At 40.4% G+C, this 19,993-nt stretch overlaps 1 protein-coding gene and 1 long non-coding RNA gene across 4 annotated transcripts in view; one reads left to right on the forward strand and one right to left on the reverse strand.

Moving 5' to 3' along the window:
- Nucleotides 1-10,442: 10,442 nt before the first annotated feature.
- LOC118352611 (uncharacterized) lies at nucleotides 10,443-11,627 on the reverse strand. The gene is made up of 2 exons (XR_007406724.1): nucleotides 11,302-11,627; nucleotides 10,443-11,059 (listed from the first exon to the last, which is right to left on the reverse strand). It is a non-coding gene; the product is annotated as an uncharacterized LOC118352611 (long non-coding RNA).
- A 1,011-nt stretch (nucleotides 11,628-12,638) lies between these two features.
- Nucleotides 12,639-19,993, forward strand: part of ATRNL1 (attractin like 1) — a 779,330-nt gene continuing 771,975 nt past the window's right edge. The window contains exon 1 of one of the 3 annotated variants that reach the window (XM_049103125.1): nucleotides 12,639-12,980. In XM_049103125.1, the coding sequence (XP_048959082.1) occupies nucleotides 12,673-12,980 (308 nt within the window). In that variant the 5' untranslated portion in view covers nucleotides 12,639-12,672. The remainder of the gene's footprint in view (nucleotides 12,981-19,993) is intronic. The other 2 variants (XM_049103126.1, XM_025467337.3) reach the window with 2 other exon arrangements.

The raw sequence follows: 19,993 nt of genomic DNA on the forward strand, positions 1-19,993 counted from the left end.
CTTTGGTCATATACAAGTTTCCATGCTAAATTTTGATTTTTTAGGGCAGTCTGGATGGCTCAGTGGTTTGGCGCTGCCTTCAGTCAATCGAGTCCCACATCGGGCTCCCTGCATGGAGCCTGCTTCTCCCTCTGCCTGTGTCTCTGCCTTTCTTTCTGTGTATGTCTCTGTGAATAAATGAATAAAATCTTAAAAAAGATTTTTTTTGATATTTTAAAAACCCATGAAAATGAATCAAACTCTGTTATTTCACAAGTAAATTGCCTTTTTCCTCTTCATCTTGTGTTCTCATCATTTCTCTTTGTCACAGGTACCATTTATAATCATTCTTCCTCATAATTTCAACCTTCTCATAAATTGAGTTCTACCTTTTTTTGCCCCTTCTCTCCCCAAGTAGTCTCATTATCTCTTTCTGCACACATTTTCAACTTGAGTTCCTGTTCTTGATTGCTTAATTCTTTTTATATTTCTTAATACAAATTCCCAAAAGTGAGAATTGGATTGCCCCAGCTCATCCCTGTTTGATTAGAGCTTTTGTGCCAAGTCACCTTGTAAAACTGTGGTGAGCCTAAGGATTGGCTGCCCCTGGATTGGCATATGCCTCTGTGCTAATTATCTGTGGCAGGGATGAGCAGTATCATGTGTACAAAACATGGCTGCCTAAGTAGGCTTTATCAATGAAGGATATGGAAAGGATAAGATCCTCACAAGGAGTTAAGGGCTTATCTCTCATTATTATCTAGTGCAGATGGTGAAGGAGCAGTGGATTATTCAAAATCCATAATCATGGGAATCTGCAAATACCTAGACATTTTACTTAACTGCGTAGATGAACATACCAAAGGTAGAAATTTACCTTGAAATTCTATGAATCTGGGATCCCTGGGTGGCGCAGCGGTTTAGCGCGGATGTTTGGCCCAGGGCGCGATCCTGGAGACCCGGGATCGAATCCCACATCGGGCTCCCGGTGCATGGAGCCTGCTCCTCCCTCTGCCTGTGTCTCTGCCTCTCTCTCTCTCTGTGTGACTATCATAAATAAATAAAAATTAAAAAAAAAAAAGAAATTCTATGAATCTAATGCATCTTGGAAAGAAATAATTTAAGCAATATACTATGAGTATTGAATTAGGTCTAAGTCTTTGGAAAATATGTAGATATCATCACAAATAGTTTAAAGAATACAGCTTAAAGAGCAGTGGCAATCAATAATAAGAAACTAGCCTGGTTAAAAATGTTTGTAGACAATATTGTGATAAATATATGTTCTTTTTTAGGAAGTATATATTTTAATTTTAAATGGAGTGTTCCATTTATCTTCTTCATCTCAAAAATGACTGAGCCAGATAAGAAATAATTTAGATAAGGTCAGCTAAAATAATTATAGCCCATGGAGCAATCTAGAACCCAGGGGTGAATTACTTTATAGTTGGGTTAAAAAGAGTAGAAATCTGATAAGAGCTATAAAGTAATAAATGTTAAAGACAAGGATAATTGGACATCTTATTTATATTTTCTAGTAATTCAGGACTAAAAGGACAAGTGATAAAATGAAAAAGCAGAAAAAATTTAAACTAGTGACGCTTTTTTTTTTTTTAACTTAACAATTAACTTTAGAAACTTAAATCATGGGATAATTGCTACAGATAGTTTAAGATGATTCAGAAAGATTAGGCATTCATATGAGTGAGGATAGCAGTTGCAGCAACAGAGTTAGAATAAAAATAATGAGCAGTAGGAAGTCCTGAGGCTATAGGGCATACACTGATCATAAGTCAGGGGAAATGTTCCTACCTGATATAACATTGTAGACCCGCCAGGACTCTTGGGCATCTACAAGCCTTGTAAGAGTGTAAGGGCTTGGCACTGGTTTCTTTGGTGGTCTCTCTTGAGTTACTGCACCCTCAAAGGCATCATACCAATGCAATATTGCTGCTTTGCTGTTTATTCATACATATTTTTGGTGTCTGGCTAGCTCATAATCGCCCATATTTTTTCCCTTTTAATGAGGTTGATTTTTTTCTTATTTTGAGTGATCATTTCCAGTTTCACCCTTTCCAATCTTTCTCTAATAAGTATTTCATTTTGACTAGTCTGCATGTTTAAAAGAAGATCAGTTGAGCCAAGAATCTGTCAGTAATGATGTTATTATTTATGCAGAAGAGACTTGGGGTAATCTTAGAGATAGACATTTCCTTAAGCATCCCCCTAGCCATTAAAAATAGTCAGGGCTGTTGCTGATGATTCCTGCCAGACTTGAGTTTGGGGAGGGTGCTTCCTAGTGAAGACCTAACCTTTCATTCTAATTCTTCCCTTAAATTTATTCATTGTGTAGTCAGAGATGCGAAAGTCTCATTGTAGTCCAATCTCCACTTGGAAATACATAGCTATCTACTATGATTGACTTGAGGTATGTGTCAAATCTTTCATCCAGGAGCTACTCTGTCTAAAATCTCACCATCAGTATTTAATTCCTTTGTGTTTTTTCCCTCATTGGCCTTCTTTGAAAAATATAAACATTTCCTCCACAGAGATTATATTCTACGAAATCACCAAAGGGTGTTAGGACTTCTCAGATTCATTTTCCTTTGAACAGGCCAGGTAGTAGTCAAGGAATGTTCATATTATATGTGTGCGTGTGTGCGTACTGGTACAGGGGCAGGGAGAGGTTGTTGGGGATGGCAATGGAGGTCATACATCTTTACACTTTTCTTATATTCCTTATCTATCAAAACTATTCTCAGGAAATAGGCATAGTCATTCACGTTAAGATGTTAATGACTGATACAAACTAAATGTGCCAGCTCTTTAAAGGCATTTGCAATATAACAAGTGCCCCCAAATCCTTACATTCAAAGGGCAAACCTGCTGAGTTCCAAGTTTTCATTGATTGTGGTGGTAGTGTATTTTGTTCTCTGAAGCTTCCAATAGTCACTGTGGTCACCCCACACGTTGGTCACTAACCTCATTCAGCATAAGGCAGTGGGCTGTGAAGTTGCTGCCACCTGAGAAAAAGGTAATGGGCAGCAAGATGCAGAGGAATTACTAAGCTTGCTCTGTGGCTCTCTAGTATCCCATGGCTCCACTGGGTCCTAACAGTGTTTTCTAAGAAGGATTAAAAGCAGGCATTATCGGGTAGAGCTTCACAGTTTAAAACAATAGCCTTAACATTTTATATCATTTGGAATTTTAACTCTTCCAACAACATTCAGGGAGGGCCAATAATTTTTGCTATTTTACAAATAAAAGAGCTACGGGTGAGTGAGGTATATGTTTAGTTGTGGAGTTTGGGTCTCCTGGCTCGGTGTGCTGTTCTCTTGGCACTGTTTTGTGCTACCTTTCCTAAATTGAAGGACTGTGTCGAGTGGGAAAAAACATGGCCATAAGGTATTTAAAAAAAATGTCTATCAAGTGGTTTAGATAATTTAATAAACAAAATTCTTGCACATGCTTTCTAGTTGTGGATAAAACATTTTCTGTTTACTGAAGAACCAATTTTCCTAGAAAAATACATGTCCTCTTCATGGGCAGAAAGAGTTTCAGACTACATCCTAATTTTTAAAAAATGGAAAACGTGAGAGTCTTGCTTAAAAAATCAGCAATGTTCATGTTGACTTTTTTTTTCATTTAATTCAAAATTTCACATCAGCTTTGCAGAGGGACATGGGCAAGGGACTTACAATAAGAAGAATTGTAAGGCTGGTTTTAATTTACTTGTGTACATTTTCAAAATTACTGTGCCTGGAGTCTTCCAAGACTGATGTTTTTAATAAGTAGAATGTCGTGTTATCGGGATTTGTGGGGCCTGGCTATCATTTGTCAGATATTTTTCTTTTTTTATATATGTGCTGTTTTGCAGTTCTTTGTCTCTGAGCTCTATTCAGGGAAACCTCCCTGTATCCTGATGGCTTTGTCTCTGCTGATCAGAAGGTCCATAATTCTCTTTCATGCTCTTTTCCTTGTAAACATAAACATATTTTCCTGTGTCAGGACCCCAAGCAGCTTTCTAAAAGCTAGTATGTTATTCTTATGAATTGTTTATTTTGCTTGGGAGCTTTTGTTTTTTAAGTACTTCCTGTTTTTCTTCCTATGACTCGCTTTCTCTTCAAACAGAAGGAACATGAAACAAACCTCAACTTCACTAAAGGTTTATAGAAATTCTACCTGTTTTTTTCCATATGTGGGCAATGCCTTAGGAGTTTGTTTGTAGCAGCTGGATTTTTTTCACAAATAAAAGAATCCTTTCTATTACTCAAAATCACAAGTATCTCCCTGTGTCCAATGACACTACTTTTCAGTGTATGACCCCAGTTAAAGTTGGTTTGTTTGGATGTAAGATGCATGATGCTGCATAGTGCAGTGATTGCTAATATTAGAGTCCTCTTGAGAAATTAGAATTATCTATTGGTGACAAATTATGATTTCTGAAAATAAAAGAATGTAATACTTTCTTTTCTGTTATCTGATTCAAATTGGACTTTTGTTCATTTTTATTGACAGAACTGCATTTTTAAAAAATTTATTTATTCATTCATGAAAGACACAGAGAGAGAGAGAGAGAGAGAGAGAGAGAGGCAGGCAGAGACACAGGCAGAGGGAGAAGCAGGCTCCATGTGGGACCCAATCTCAGGTCTCCAGGATCATGCCCTGGGTCAAAGGCAGACACCAAACTGCTGAGCCACCCTGGGATCCCCAGAACTCTATTTTTAAAAAGAGTTTTGTTCTTCTTTCTCATGAAGGAAAGTGACAGGAAATGATTTCCTGGGTGTAAAAGTGACTTTTTATCTTCTGGGCGCCCTCATTCCTTTCAACATTACCCTGGGGAGGAGAGGATAGGAAGCCTACTAGGTGTCTTGCAATAGGTTGGAGAGTTTCAAATTTAGACATCCCTTCTTGGCACATTTTGTCAGGCATTGGGCCATGCCTTTTCTTCCTTTATTTTTTCTTTCTTACATCCTCCTCCCATTCAGTAAATCAAATTCTTACATCTCCATTTTCAAGAGGAATTTTGCTGCTGGTTTGGCTTGTCTAATTGCATTTCTTTTTTAAAGTATGCCTATTTCCTTTTTGGCTTTTATTTCCATACTCAGGCAGAAATTTTAGTCAACCAGTTAATGAGTATTAATTGATAATTTTTATGTTGCAGGTTCTGAGCTGGGCTTTCAGTGTATGTCTTTAGCTCTGCTAGTATACTTGCACTTGGTTCTAAGTTTCAGATTCAAGGCTCATTCTTTGGTTGTTTGTCCTTTGGTTAGTTTTGCCACTGCAGTCACTAACTTGTGTGACATTGGGCAAGTCACTTCATAGAGCTTTGGAAGGCCTTTCTGGAACTGAGCATGGATGATAAATTAACCTGAACATGCCTGGCATTAGGCTGAACTATGAGGTATAAGACAAAGAAAACTGCTTTGTCCTTAGCTCTGTCACTCTATGAGTTTGGATAAGATACTTCAATTTTTTGGGTCCCAGCATCTCATTTGTAAAATAGACTAGATCCATCTTCAAAGTAATGAGACTTTCCTATAGCTCTGTTTTTTTTGCGTGTGTGTTTTGTTATTTTGTATTTGTGTGTTGTATCAACTTAAATCTCTTTCAATAATCTTTCCCCTCATGTGGAATTAGAATGAATTCTGTTCCTAAGAGTATTTTTTTTTTCCTAAGAGTAGTTTTTGATGAACATTCAATATCAAAGTTTGTATGGTGCTTGACCATTTGTTGTGCACTTTCATATATTCTGTTTGGACCCTCGTGTGAACTCAGAAATGGACATTGAGTTTTGCATCTTACAGGTGGGAAAATTGATGCATAGAAGTTAATGGGTCATGCAAGAGTCATCTCTATATAGGAGGCAGAATTAGAACTCAAACCCAAGTTTTTGTCATAGACCATATGCCACCTTTTAAATTTTTTATGAACCCACATAATTTAAATTAATTTATTATTATATTTTTAGAAGTAAATCTTAATTTTCAACCAAAGCTTATAGCTTTTAAGCCTATAATGCTGCATCTCCTGCTCCTATTCCCTATTTCCTAAGACAAAGCAGTGTAGCATGATTATACTGCTGTCTAGATTTATCAGTTTTGAACATGCAATTACTCTGTATTAAATAATGAAGGATTTACCCCCACCCATCTTTATCCTTTTCCCACTTTTTAAATGTAGACATATTATAATTTTTTTTGTAAATCAATAGTGTTTATATGACTATGTAAATATTGTTTACCAATAAACTGTCATGTACAAGTTTCCCTTTTTTCTTAGTCAACAATTGCTTCATTTTGTTCATTTACTTGATTTTCTATGTGCTTATTCCATTTTCAACCCAAATACTCCAAGATCCATCACATTTTATTAGTATTTTTTTTCTAAAGCTCAAACAGTTCCAAGCAGTCCTATCAATTTTTTTTTCTAGTTATGTCTCCCTCCCCAGCCCTCTGCTGCAGGTTGGACTGGTTGCTCTGTTGGTTTGGGGCATAGCTGTCTGTCATTCTAAGATATTTCTTTATAAATCTTTTATGTTCAGTCTCTTCTCCCTTTACCATTCTCCAGGAGTTTTTTTTTTTTTTTTTTTTTTTAAAGAAGAGTACCCTACAAGATAAATTTTAACAGTGTTCATATGTCTGAAAATGCCTTTATCCTCATACTTGATCGATAGCTTGGCTGGGTATAGAATTCTAGGTTGACAATAATTTCTCTTCTATCTTTACTTACTTTTTAGCATCTAATTTTGCTGTTGAGAATTTTAATGCTATTCTTCTAATCCATTGCATTTGCCTTTCCCTCACTTTTTTTTCTTCCATTTGTGAGTCTTTTAATTCAATGTTTTAGGTGGTAGTGGGTCTTTCATATGGAGGTTCAGTTCAGTTCTGGGAAATCTTACACTGAAGTTAACACAAACAAGTTTTGTCTTCTCCTACACAGGAGTTGTGCATTAATGTACTATCACATTAGTAAATGTACAATATTATACATTCTTAATTTAAGAGAGAGTCTGTTATGCATAATCATTAGTGAATCTCTTTTCTCCCCTAGTTTTTCCCTCCTCGATAAGAGCAGAAACATTGTCTTTTTATTCTAATTTCTAGGAGATTTTCAGACTTTATTTTCTAAATTTTTAAAATTGTTTTGTATTTTGGCTACCCTACTTTCACCTTTTATTTTTTGTTCTCTGAGTGTCCTTTTGTTTATTAAAGAGTATCCAAAAAAAAAAAAAAAAGAGTATCCAGCTCTTTTTTTTTTAAAGATATTTATTTATTTATTTATTTATTTATTTATTTATTTATTTATTTTAGAGAGAGCACAAGCAGGGGCAGGAGCAGGGGCAGAGGGACAGGGAGAAGCAGGTTCCTCATTGAGCAGGGAGCCCAATGTGGGGCTTGACCCTAGGACCCCAAGATCATGACCTGAGCTGGTGGCAGACATCCAACTGACTAAGCCACCCAGACACTTCTCCAGTTCTTGTTTTATGATTGCATAAATATTCCCTTATCACTTGACTGTGTTTCCTCTAATTCCCTTTTTTGTTTGTTTTGGTTTCTTTTATGAAAGAACCAAACTAATGAATCCTTACTGTCTGTATTTAAGAGAGTCATGGAAAAAAAATGATTGAGTGAGACTTATTTACTCAGCAGGCTCCACTACAGGGTGAGCTGGAGGTTGGCTTGACTTTTAGTTTGGAGACCCCAAATGACAATGCATTTTCCCTTGGACTATTCAATTTTTACAGATAGATATCCTTCAGTTTTCTCTCCGGGAGTATTCATTGACTGTAGGTATTCTGGGAACAGGTAGGAAAATGTGGTAGGGAAATCCACCAATCACTATAAAAATATTTACCTAAATGCCTCATTTTTAACTGTGTACCTCACTCTCTCCTTCCATTATGGTTGGTGCTCTAAGGCTGGAGCCTCTGAGATTCAATTTCTTGAGATTTAACCTTCTGTCAGGGTTGAGTCTGGGGTCATCTTTGGCTGCTTGGGGTGAGGAAGGGGACCTTGGGCCCTTATATTGCCCTTAATTATTCTCCTTGTTTTCATCCTTGAGCCCCACCCCTACCTTTCATGGTACCACTTACCTCTGAGTCCTGGGCTCTTTGGGCTTGTTTCTTATTGTTATTATTTCTGTAGGCATAAATGACTTAGTTATCACTTCTCCATTCCCTTTCCTCTTTCCAATGCACTGACACTTTCAAATGCCTTGACCTCTTATCAACAAATTGGTTCTTATTTTGTTATTGTGAATTTATACCTTTAAAATTAAAAAAAAAAAATCTGTCCTGTCAAGTTGGTAGAGTTTGGAGCAGAGGTAAGTGCTCATACTTAGTCTACTATGTTTAACAGAAAGTCCTAGCCCATATTTTTATTGAATTAAATTTCATGAAAGACAAATTTCTGCAATTGACTACTAGCAATAAACTTTTTTGGGAGTAATAAGTCGAATATTTAGCATGAAAGTTGAAGTATGTTCGTTTTATTTCCCAGTTAAAAAATGTTATTAGCCCCGCAGTATGAATTTAGAATCTTTGGAATTATTTCCTTGGATTTACTTATAACAATATGCTTGAAATGTGTTAAGTAGAAAAATTGGCAGGATCAGAGTGTATGTGTGTGTTTGCAAGTGTGACAGCAAGAGAAACCGATAGAATCCAAGAGAAAAGCAGTGATAGATTTTGGTGGGGAGAAGGTTGTTGGTATTTCAGCACCTAGCTGCATACATGTTTTTAATATCATCAATAGTTTTTTAACGAGTACCTATGATTGATTTTTTTTTTTTTTTTTTTTTTTTTTTTTGCTGTCTAGTGCCACAGACCATTCATGCTCTATCAGTGTCTTAAAAATACTGCCCCAATTACACTAAGGATCCCTTTGAACGAATGCATTTCTGGCTCTTGTGGCCAGGCTATCTGCAGCTCTCATTATCTTGGCTGCTTTCAGAAGCCTCATATGAGCCAAATGGTGAACAATAGAGATCATTCTTCAGTCAAGCAACTGAGAAGGGGCTGCTTTGGTTCATTAGTCCAAATAGGATCTTTTACTTTTTGAGTTGCAATCAAAAGATCAGTGGGACTGTCATTTCTCTTGTTCTTCTTAAAAAATCATGTGAATTTCCTTCATTTGGCAGTGTGAAGTCTTAGCTTCTTGCCCATCATTTTATAGTACCATTGTTAAGTGGTATGAATGGAAATAAAACACATTCCCCAAATATCTGAAGGTCCTGATATAAAGCTAATTGTGGAGAAAACAAGTATTTTTCTTATCTCTTCCCCTTGGAGAAATTGTAATAGATAATTCCAATCTTAACAGTTTCATCCTACTTCAATAAAACAGATTTTTCTCTCCACTACCTCTTTGGAGTAAATTTTCACCTTCCTGCTGGATTTATGACTGCTATTACCAATACGATGAATTATTACAGTGTTGGATAGCACTATGAGGATGCTGACTCTACTTTTTTAGAAAAAAAGAGATAACCATGTTGGAGCATTAAAATTTCTTGATCATAGAAGACACTGAAACATTAGTCCAGATTCTAGGCAAGCTTTATCACTGACTTTTTGTGTGACTGTTGTAAATCATGTAAGTTTTCTGTGTCTACATTTATAAAATACATAACCCTTAACTATATAGGGGAACTCCCAATCTACTGAGCCTAACATATTATAGATAAGCTTATCCAGGGGGTAAATCTCATGTTTTATTCATCTTTGTTTTCTCTTCCTTAAATTCATAAAAGTTACTCAGTAAATGTTGACTAAAAGGGTATGAAAGAAAAAAAAGGATATAGGGCAAGTGGTAATCCTGTGTGATCCTCGTGATGGTAATTTTATATAGATTTAGTATATTCAGCTTGATTCTAAAGGCAAAGTTGAGAGGAAGCTGTGGGGCTGCATGTTCTTTAGTGTAACATGAAGTACTGAGCTGATTATAGTGGTTATGAGATTAAAAGATATATATTTTTAATGGGCAAATCCTTTGCTTGAATATAGGCTACAGTCAGTGTGTGGCTGAGCAGTGATCTCTCTTGTTAAAGGGGCTCCAGTGTACCCTTTGAATTACCTTTACACTCACTGTTTTAAGGGCTTGGCTACCTTCCATATTTCTGAAAGCAACTCTACATTAGATGTGAGAAAGATGTGGCTCACTTTAAACTTTGGCTGGCATGCGAGAAGAATGGAGAAGACAGCAGAGATTGTTCATGTATGTCCACCACAAGAAAGCGTTCTGGATTTTATAGTCATGGAAATTAAAAGGTGTGATCCAGAACAATATCCTCCTTTCAACTGTTTCCCGCCCGCCCCCCCAGAATGTTCTGTTCCTCTTCTTCCTTCATCCCAAGTAGTCTCTAAGGAGCATCCTGATACAAAAGAGATGTCAAAGGAAGAAGGGGCTGTCCTCATTTTCAGATTTGAGGATGAAATTTCTAGTACTGATATTATAGGGGGATTGTGATTTGTTGTATTAATGAAAATCATGGTTTTCTTTTTTTTCCCCCCTTTCCCTTTCAAAGGAGCCACCTCTCTCTGGACCTTGGTCTTCCTTCCTTAAGTCACTGCGGAGGCATTTGCAAAGCAAGCCAACACTTACATTTTATTCACTTAAGTAGAACAAAGCAACTGCTAATAGAAATAGCCTGATAACTAGTGGAAAAAAACACAGGACTGATGGAAGCCACGGGACTTGTGTTTAGAGCTCGGTTCATTACTTTCACCCAGCCCGCCACTGACAAATCTTTCAACCTTTCTGAGTCTCTCTATCCTCATCTGCAAAATGGGGTTAATGGAGGATTTCATCTGCAACGTGGGGGATAAAAGAGATGAAAAGAGATGACGTGGGTACTTTATGCCCGAAAATACATGAGTTGAATCTTAACAATAATATGACTGTGCGGTTACAGCTAAAACTTTTTCTCCTTTCGCTGTCAGAAATGCCTTCGGTAGATTTCAAATTCTTTTTCACACAGTCTGCTCTTCTTTGGTGGGGGATCCCATTACATGGCTTGTAACTCGAGTATACAGGGCTGCAATGTGCGCTCGGCTTCCTTTCTCAAGGGCTGATGCGAGCTTTTAAGAGAAGACACAAAAGTACAAAGCAAAAATTTCAGCACATGCCATCAAATCTTGGAAAGTCATCTAAAGGAGGAAAAGATTGTCGCTGAGAAAGGAAAAAGGCTCTTTTCTGGGCATCATTTCTGCTCTTCTTGGAAAAAAAAAAAAAAAAAAGCCCAGATGTTGCAATATTTTTCAAGGCAGAGTATTGTCCCAGATGGAGGAGGAAACCCTGACAAGCAGAGAAAAGGAGATACCTGGGGCTCGGAGGCAGCACCGGGAAGGGGGGGGGGGGCGCCCTGGGCTCAGAGCCTCGCAGCTCTTTGTTGGGGGCGGGGGAGCCCTCATTTCCGTGGAAGAAATGGCTCCCCTCGGCCAAGTCCCTCCGCGCTCGCGCTCGCGCTCGGGGCTCCGCGACCCCCGCGGCCCCCAGGCCCCGCCCCTCCCAGTTGGTGCGGACCCCACAGCGCGTGGACTGCGGTGCCTTTAAGACTTTTGCCTGCTGCACATGCTCAGCTCTTTGTGCGTTGTCGGAGTTTTTCTAAGAAAAAAAAAAGAAGAAATAGGCAGGAGGCTGGGGCGGGGGAGGGGGAGGGGGAGGGGGAAACGCGGGGGGAACGCGCTGCACTTTCGCAGCTGCGGCCGGCCGACGGGAAGGGCCGCTTTTTTGCTGAAGCTGCGAAGCCGGCCGGGTCCGCCCCTCGGCTGCTGGGGCTCCGGGGCGCGTGGCGCGAGCGGGGCCGGGGAGGGCACGAGGACCGCACCTGGGGCCAGCCTCCGCCGCGCGCGCGGGCCGGGGGGGGGGGGCGCGGGGGAGTCCCCGGTCCCTGTCAGGGCGGGGCGAGACCACGGCGCTGGGCCCGGGGGGGGGGACACGTGGGCTCGCGCGGGGGGCGCAGGCGGCCCGGCCCCCCGCGCGCTCCAGCCGCAGCCCCGGCGCCCGGCTGACGGCCCGGGGGAGACGGCGGCGGCCGGGGGCGCGCTGGCCGCCGGCCCGGCGGTGCGGGACTGAGCCCCGCTTCCCGGATTCCCCTCCCGCGTTGGGCGCGCCCACCTCGGGGCTCCCGCGGCCCCCGCCCTCCCCGGCGCGCGGGGCTGGAGCGCAGGCAGTTGGCGCGAGCCGCGGGCGAGGCGGGGCCGCGCGCGGGTCCCCTCCCCTCCCCTCCCCTCCCCTCCCGCCCCCCGCCCCCTCCCCCGCCCGCAGGTCCCCTCCGGAGCGCCCCGCGCCGCCCGCGCCGCTCGCTCTCCGCCTCCGCCTCCGCCTCCGCCTCCGCCTCCGGCCGGGCCCCGGGGCGCCGCGGCGCCGGCCTCGGCTCGCGGAGGACAAGGTCAGGAGAGCGAGAGGCGATGCCCGAGGGCGCCTGGCGGGAGCCGAGCGGAGGCGACGGCGACGGCGACGGGGGTCTGTCCCTGCTGACCCGGGAGCGGGACTGGGGCAGGCGCCGGTGAGGAGGAGGAGGAGGAGCAGCAGCAGCAGCAGCAGCAGCAGGAGCGGCGGCGGCGGCGGCGGCGGCGGCGCGGGCTCCTCCGGCCGGATTCCCCTGTCCGCGCCCCCCGCCCCCCGCCCCTGCGGGCATCGCTGTCGGCGCCTGCGAGCTCTGCCGGGCCGGGCAGGGGCGCCGGGGAAGATGCAGCCGGGGGGCCGGGCCCGCATGGGCCCCCCGCAGCCCGCGGCCCCGGGGCTGTGCAAGGCTCGGCCGGTCGGCGGCGGCGGCGGCGGCGGCGGCGGCGGTGGCGCCTCCTCCTGGCTGCTGGACGGGAACAGCTGGCTGCTGTGCTATGGCTTCCTCTACCTGGCCCTCTACGCGCAGGTGTCCCAGTCCAAGCCGTGCGAGAGGACCGGCTCCTGCTTCTCGGGCCGCTGTGTCAACTCCACCTGCCTCTGCGACCCGGGCTGGGTGGGGGACCAGTGCCAGCACTGCCAGGGCCGGTTCAAGTAAGTGCCTCCGCCGGGCCCCGCGCCCCCGCGCCCCGCCCGCCCCGCCCCCGCCCTCCACGCGCCCCCGGGTCCCGGTCCCCGTCCCGGAGCCGCCCGCAGCTCGCCGGCCCCTGCATCCCGGGCGCCCCGGGCACTCGGCCCCGCGCGGAGCCCCGCCGTGGTCGGGATGCCCGCAGCGACTTGTGCGCCCCTGCCCTTGGGCATTTGCGTACTCCGTTCACGGTGCCAAACACCATTCTGTTAGGTACCACCCCCCCCCCCCTTTTTTTTAAATAAAAAATCATGCAGGTAACTCTTGAAATGCTTGAACGTTGCAAAAATATTCAAACAATGCAGAAGTATAAGGGTTAAAAGTTACGGTCTACCGGTGCCTCCCTCTACTCGCATCGCCCTGCTCTCTAGAGAGGTAACACTGCTGACATTTCGGTTTATTTAGTGTTATAATAGTGATCTTAAGAGTTCACGGTGGGCTTACAAGGTGCCAAAGACCGTGAAGCGCCTGACGTGGATTATCTCATTTGTTCCTCGCAACTCTGTGAGTTATTAGGATTATTAGGCCGGATTTACAGAGAGAACTCGAGGCGATGAATTTAAGTCGTTTGCCCAAGATTATTACACGGTAGTAAGGTCTGAGTTGTGGTTCCAAATCGGCTAGCCTAACTCTAGAATGTGTACATTTTAGCCAATAAATTGAATTTGCCAGGACAAGTTTAATTGAGAATACAAGAGTGATTTTGGGTAACCTGAAATGAGGAAATGCCTGGACTTTTTAACGTGAAGATAATGGATTTTTCCAACTGTTTATTTCACTATCAGTTGTTGTGTGAGACCATGACTTTGGTTTTTCTCTGAAGCTCAAGGCCCCAAGGAGTTTGCTTTACAACAAGGATACTTCCCCTCTCTTGGCCGATGTTTATTAAATTCCGGCCTGATATGAAAAAGAAATAGGTGAATGGATGGGTGGGTGGGTGCGGGGAGCAGTAAGTACCATAGTTGAGGCCGTTAGGGTAGCCATCTAACCATTTGCAGATAATAGTCATTAAGTAAGGCAACTTTTTAGACTTCTAGGTAGCTACTGTGAAATTTGGGGGTTGTTTTGTGGCTCCGAGATTATGCTATATAGATTACTGATATTTGCTGTTAGGATGATAGCAAAGTCTAAGTGAAATGTCTTGGGTTCTAAGGCAGAGGAATATGGTTCACCTTATTAATGGATTATAGGAGGATGTCCTGGAAATTTTAAATACAGCATATTTTCCTTTTTTTTTTTTTAAACTGTCGCAATTTTGAACAATGCCTGCTTAAAGGGCACTTATAATTTTAGGTAGATCCTACTATTTAATTTCCAGCAGATTTTTGGAAGTTAAATCTCAAAATAGAAGTTGATGAAATCCATTTGTAGCAATAGATTGAAATGTTTTCTTCCTACTGTCACAAACTAGTATAATACTGTAGTTTTTTTGATACTTTTTTTTTATTTGAAAGAGATGCTAATTAAAAGTTTTAAGTATTTCAGGATAAGGAAAGCTATCTTACTGAATTGTGCTTGTGAGTAGCCTTTATTACTTAAGTGGTTTTAAATTTTTTTTTAGATTTTTAAATTTTATAAGAGAGAGCACAAGCAGGGGGAGTGGAGGGCAGAGGGAGGGGGAGAAGCAGGCTCCCTCCTGAGCAGAGGGCTCCATCCCAGGACCCCAGGATCACTACCTAAGCCTAAGGCAGACTCTTAACCCACTGAGCACCTAGGCACCTCTACTTAGGTGTTTTTAAACTTTGGCTATGACAATTGCAGCGAGCCTTTTTATCAAGCACGAATTTTGAACATATAGACTGATAGCCAACAAAACAGCTGCATCGATTTTTGATATCTTTCTAGAAATAAGTAGGAAGATAACTTGGTACATATGTGATTGAGAGATTTTGACCTTTTTGTGGGTTGATTTGCTCCATTTGTCTAAAGAGGACAAAGATTCCTGTAGTCCCAAGAAGCTCCTCTTACATTTTATAGTAGTGGAACTTGTTAATCAACTAGATCAGCAGCCTGTAACCTCACTAGCCGATGTTGTCCCAGTTAGTTGGAAAGATCACAGGTCAATTTAAACTAACTTAAATAACATAAGGAGATGGTATTCATAAACATAATACATTAGTGAGTAAAAGAGGAATAGCTTCTTAAATATAGTTAAATAACAACTAGCCCTGAACTAATCATTGAATATAAATCATTTCCTTGGAAACTGTTATTTCCTGTGATTCATTGTACTGTATTGATAAGTATTTTTTCATTTCTTTATGGAATACAAGCTATTAATCAGAGTAAATATAACTGGTACTACTCTGTTTTATGTATACTCTTAGGGGTAAAATGTAGTATTTAATGTTAAAGGGAAGAATCAATTCAGAAGAAAATTCTTCCTGGTAAAGTATATGTTAAGCTAAAAAAGGATGATAGCTTGTTTTACTCAGCATTTGAAGTAATATCATAGTGAGAAAGACTTTACCTAGAAATTCTCACTTCATTAATTATCTTGAAAATCTTTTACTAAGCTGAAGGATAGCAACCTAGCAAACAGATATCAAAAATGATCAATCTTGGTAAGCAGGTGTCAAAATTAATTGGCTGGTTCCATGGTAACTTAGTTTTTTTTTCTACGGTGGGGATTTCACTAGGGAATAAGAGTATTCTTCAAATGGTTCTTTAGAATGGAAGATTGATGGTGGGGAGGGATGCAGAAGCAACTATGGTATCAAAAGTGGTACTTTAGTTCTCTTAGCACTGATTCCAGTCTTCTGTTTCTATTTGAAAAGAACAAAACACTCAGAATTATAAGTCATTTCTCGCATAGGTAAAACAAAATGAATACTTTGAACCTTGTCTGAAAGGCTTGGGAAAAGACAGTGCCAATTTGAAATCTAATAATTAAGGATGTAATATACGCTAATTTGAAGTATATTTACTTGAGTACCTTAGTATAACATTAGACTAGAGAACATTTTACTACAAGATTTGTTTAAATGAATTACATTTTCTTTTAGAAACTAGTTGTTTAGAATTTTTTCTGTAGAGTAGTTGAGATTTATATTTATATAAATTTATATTTCATGTTCAGACTTGGACATTTTCTGGCTAATGTGACTTAGGAACCTATGTTTTCTAATTTGTAAGCAAGAAAACTAAATTAATGCTCTGAAATTGGAAAATATCTCATACTGTGAATAATTTCTAAATGTAACTTTATTAAAACATTTATTGAATATTTAAAAAATCTATTACATCTTATTGTATTTTTAATGTATATTGATTTTTTAAAAAAGATTTTATTTATCTCAGAGAAGAGAGCACATGGATGCACAAGTTGGGGGGAGGGGGAGAGGGAGAAGCAGACTCCCTGCTGTGCAGGGAGCCCTACTGGAGGCTTGGTCCCAGGACCTCGGGATCATGTCCTGAGCTGAAGGCAAATGTTTAACTCACCGAACCGCCCAGGTGCCCTGTAATGTAGATAGATTTTTCTTAATCTCTTAGGTTAATCAAATGTAGATACGGAAATTCTCACATTTTTAGTAGAAGTATTCTATTTCTGGTGACAGCAATGATGAAGATATAATATTGGGACTTCATTGCTGTTAAAAACAGAAAGGGGGGCACCTGGGTGGCTCAGTGGTTGAGCATCTGCCTTTGGCTCAGGGCATGATTCCCAATTTCCTGGAATCAAGTCCCACATTGGACTCCCCAGAGGGAGCCTGCTTCTTGCTCTGCCTATGTCTCTGCCTCTCTCTGTGTCTCTCATGAATAAATAAATCTTAAAAAAAATAAACAGAAAGGGACAGGGTTAAAAGTGTAAATATGTTTCCTTAGCTACTACTACTAAAAAAAAAAAAAACACATTTGGAATCATTTCTATTAATAGAAAAACTGTCAGTAACTATAAAGTTGCGTTGAATGCTCCCTGACCTCAAGTATGTTTGTTTTTCTTTAATTTGTTAATATTTTTACCCATAAGGTTTTTTTAAGCTTTTATTTAAATTCCAGTCATTAAAAGCACTTCCATACAACTCTTGGTACTCATTGCAATAAGTGTACTCCTTAATCCCCATCACTTACTTAAAACATCCTCCCTCCACCACCTTCTGGTAAGAGTCTTCTTTATTTAATTAAATTATTTTTTTTTTTAGAGAGATAGTATGTGTGCATGGGGGGAGGGCAGAGGCAGAGGGAGAGAGACAGAGTCTTTTTCCTTTTTTTTAAAGGTTTTATTTATTTATTTGAGAAACAGCATAAGTGGGGTGGAAGGTGGATGGGTGGGGAGGGGCAGAGGGTGAAGTTCAAACAGACTCCCTACTGAGCAGGGAGCTGACTGGGGGCTTGATCCTAGGACCTTGGGGTCATGACCTGAGTGGAAAGCAGACACTTAACCAACTGAGCCACCCAGGGACCCCAAGAAAGAGAATCTTAAGCAGGTTCCACACCCAGTAAGGACTTGTCAGACTATGTCACTCCTTATTATATATACTCTTATAGTGTTCTTTTTCCTTTTTGATACTTTCAAGAGGCATTATTCAGTTATGATTAAAATTTTTTCATTATTTTTAAGACCTTTTTTTGAGGTGTAATTGACATGCAGTAAACCGAATGTTTGTAATGTTTTATTGTACATATACACCTCTGAAACTATCACCGCAGTCAAGATCATAAAAATACCCACACCCAAAATTCCATGTGCCTCTTGATAATCCCTGTACCCAGGCAAATACTGAACTGCTTTCTGTCACTATAGATTTGTTGGACTTTCTAGAATTTTTTGTAAGTAGAATCATATACTATGTACTCCTTTTTATCTGGCTTTATTCACAGTTTATTCATTTTGAGATTCATTAATGGTGTATCAAGGATTTATTCTTTTTAGTTACTGTGCAGTATTCCAATGTACGGATATACCACAATTTGTTTTTCACCCAGTGATGGATATTTGGGTTTGTTTCCAATTTTTGGCCATTCTTTATAAAGCACATCTGAACTTTTATGTGGAAGTCTTTATATGGACATCTGCTTTCTTGGGTAAATACAGAAGAATGGAATGGCCAGATCACATTGCTGATACATATTTACCTTTTCAACAAACTGACAACTTTTCCAAAGTGGTTGTATTATTTACATTCCCACCAGCAGTATATGAATGTTAATTCACAATGTCACCAACACTTGGTATGGTCAGTCTTTAATTATGAGGGTTCTAAGTGGTTTGTAGTAGTATCTCATTGTGCTTTTAATTTCTGTTTCTCTAATAACTAATGATGTTGAACGTCTTGTCATATGCTTACTTAGAATCTATATATTTTCTTTGGTGAGGTGTCTGTTCAAAACTTTTGCACATTTAAAAACATTTTTTTCTTTCTTGTTACTGATTTTTATGAGTTCTTTACACATCTGGATACTAGTTCCTTTTCAGATTTATAATTTGCAAATATTTTTTCCCAGGCTGGGGCTTGTCTTTTCATTCTCTGAGCAGTGTTTTCAAATAACACAAGTTTTAAACTTGATGAATTCCAGTTTATCACTTTTTTTCTTTTATGAATTTTATTCTTGGTGTTAGATCTAAGAAACCTTGGCTTAAATTGTTATTTCTCTTTAATTTTTTTTTCTAGAAGTTTTGTAGTTTTAGATTTTACATTTAAGGTTTATAGTCCATTTTGAGTTAATTTCTGCATATGGTGAGAGGTATGGATCTCAATTCTTTCTTTTTTTTCTTTTGCATATAGAAATTCAGTTGTTCCAGGACCATTTTAAAAAGACTATCCTTGAGGTGCCTGGGTGGCTCAGTCGGTTAAGTGTCCAACTCTTGATTTTGGCTCAGGTCACGATCTCAGGGTTCTGGGTTCAAGCCCTGCATTGGGCTCTGCACTCAGTATGGACTTGGTTTGGGATTCTCTCTCTCCTTCTCTCCCCGCCCCTTTCCCTGCTTGCCCTCTTTCTCTCTCTAAAATAAATAAATAAAATCTTAAAAAAAATAAGACTATCCTTTCTCTGATAAGTTGCTTTGTATCTTTGCCAAAACCACTTGTTCATATATTTGTGTATTTCTGAACTCTCTTCTGTTCCATTGATCTCTTTATTTGCACATCAAGACAAAAATGTCTTGATTATCGTAGCTTTATAAGTCATGAAGTCAGCAGGTGTTAAGTCCTTTAATCTTGTTCATTTTTCAGTTACTCTGGCTCTTCTAGGTTCTTTGCATTTCCATATGAATTTCAGGATCAGCTTGCCAATTTCTACAAAAAAAAACCTGGGATTTTACTTGGAATTATGTTGAAGCTATAGATTAATTTGGGGGACAGTTGACACCTGTCCCTCAAATTAATCTCAATATTAATATTGAATTTTCTGGCTCATGAACGTGGTATATGTCTCCTTTTATTTAGGTCTCTTTTAGTCTCTCAGCAGTATTTTAAAATTTTCAGTGAACAGGTTTTACAGCTCTTCTCAGATTTTTCCCTAAATATTTCACATTTTTTGATGCTATTATAAATTATATATATTTTTATTTTTAATTTCTGATTGTTCCTCTTATTTGGAAATACGTTTTTTTTTTGTTTATTAATCTTGTATCTTTCAGTCTTGCTAAACTCATTAGTTACAGATTTCTGTAAATTCTTGATGATATTCTGAATAGATTATGTTGTTTGCAAATAAAGATACCTTTCCTCCTTTCTGTATAATCTGGATGCCTTTTCTTTTTCTTGCCTTATTTCACTGGCTAGAACCTCCATTGCAGTGATCTATACTTGTGGTGACTTTGGTCAACTCTAAGCAATTCATGATTTAGGGAGATTTTATATATATATATGTATACATATTACAGTATATATTAGATTTTATTTATTCATGACACACACACACACATACACACAGGCAGAGGGAGAAGCAGGCTCTATGCAGGGAGCCTGACATGGCACTCCATCTGGGTCTCCAGGGTCACGCCTGGGCTGAAGGCGGTGCTAAACTGCTGAGCCAA

The sequence above is a fragment of the Canis lupus genome, chromosome 28, assembly GCF_003254725.2.
Source record: "Canis lupus dingo isolate Sandy chromosome 28, ASM325472v2, whole genome shotgun sequence".
NCBI lineage: Eukaryota > Metazoa > Chordata > Mammalia > Carnivora > Canidae > Canis > Canis lupus.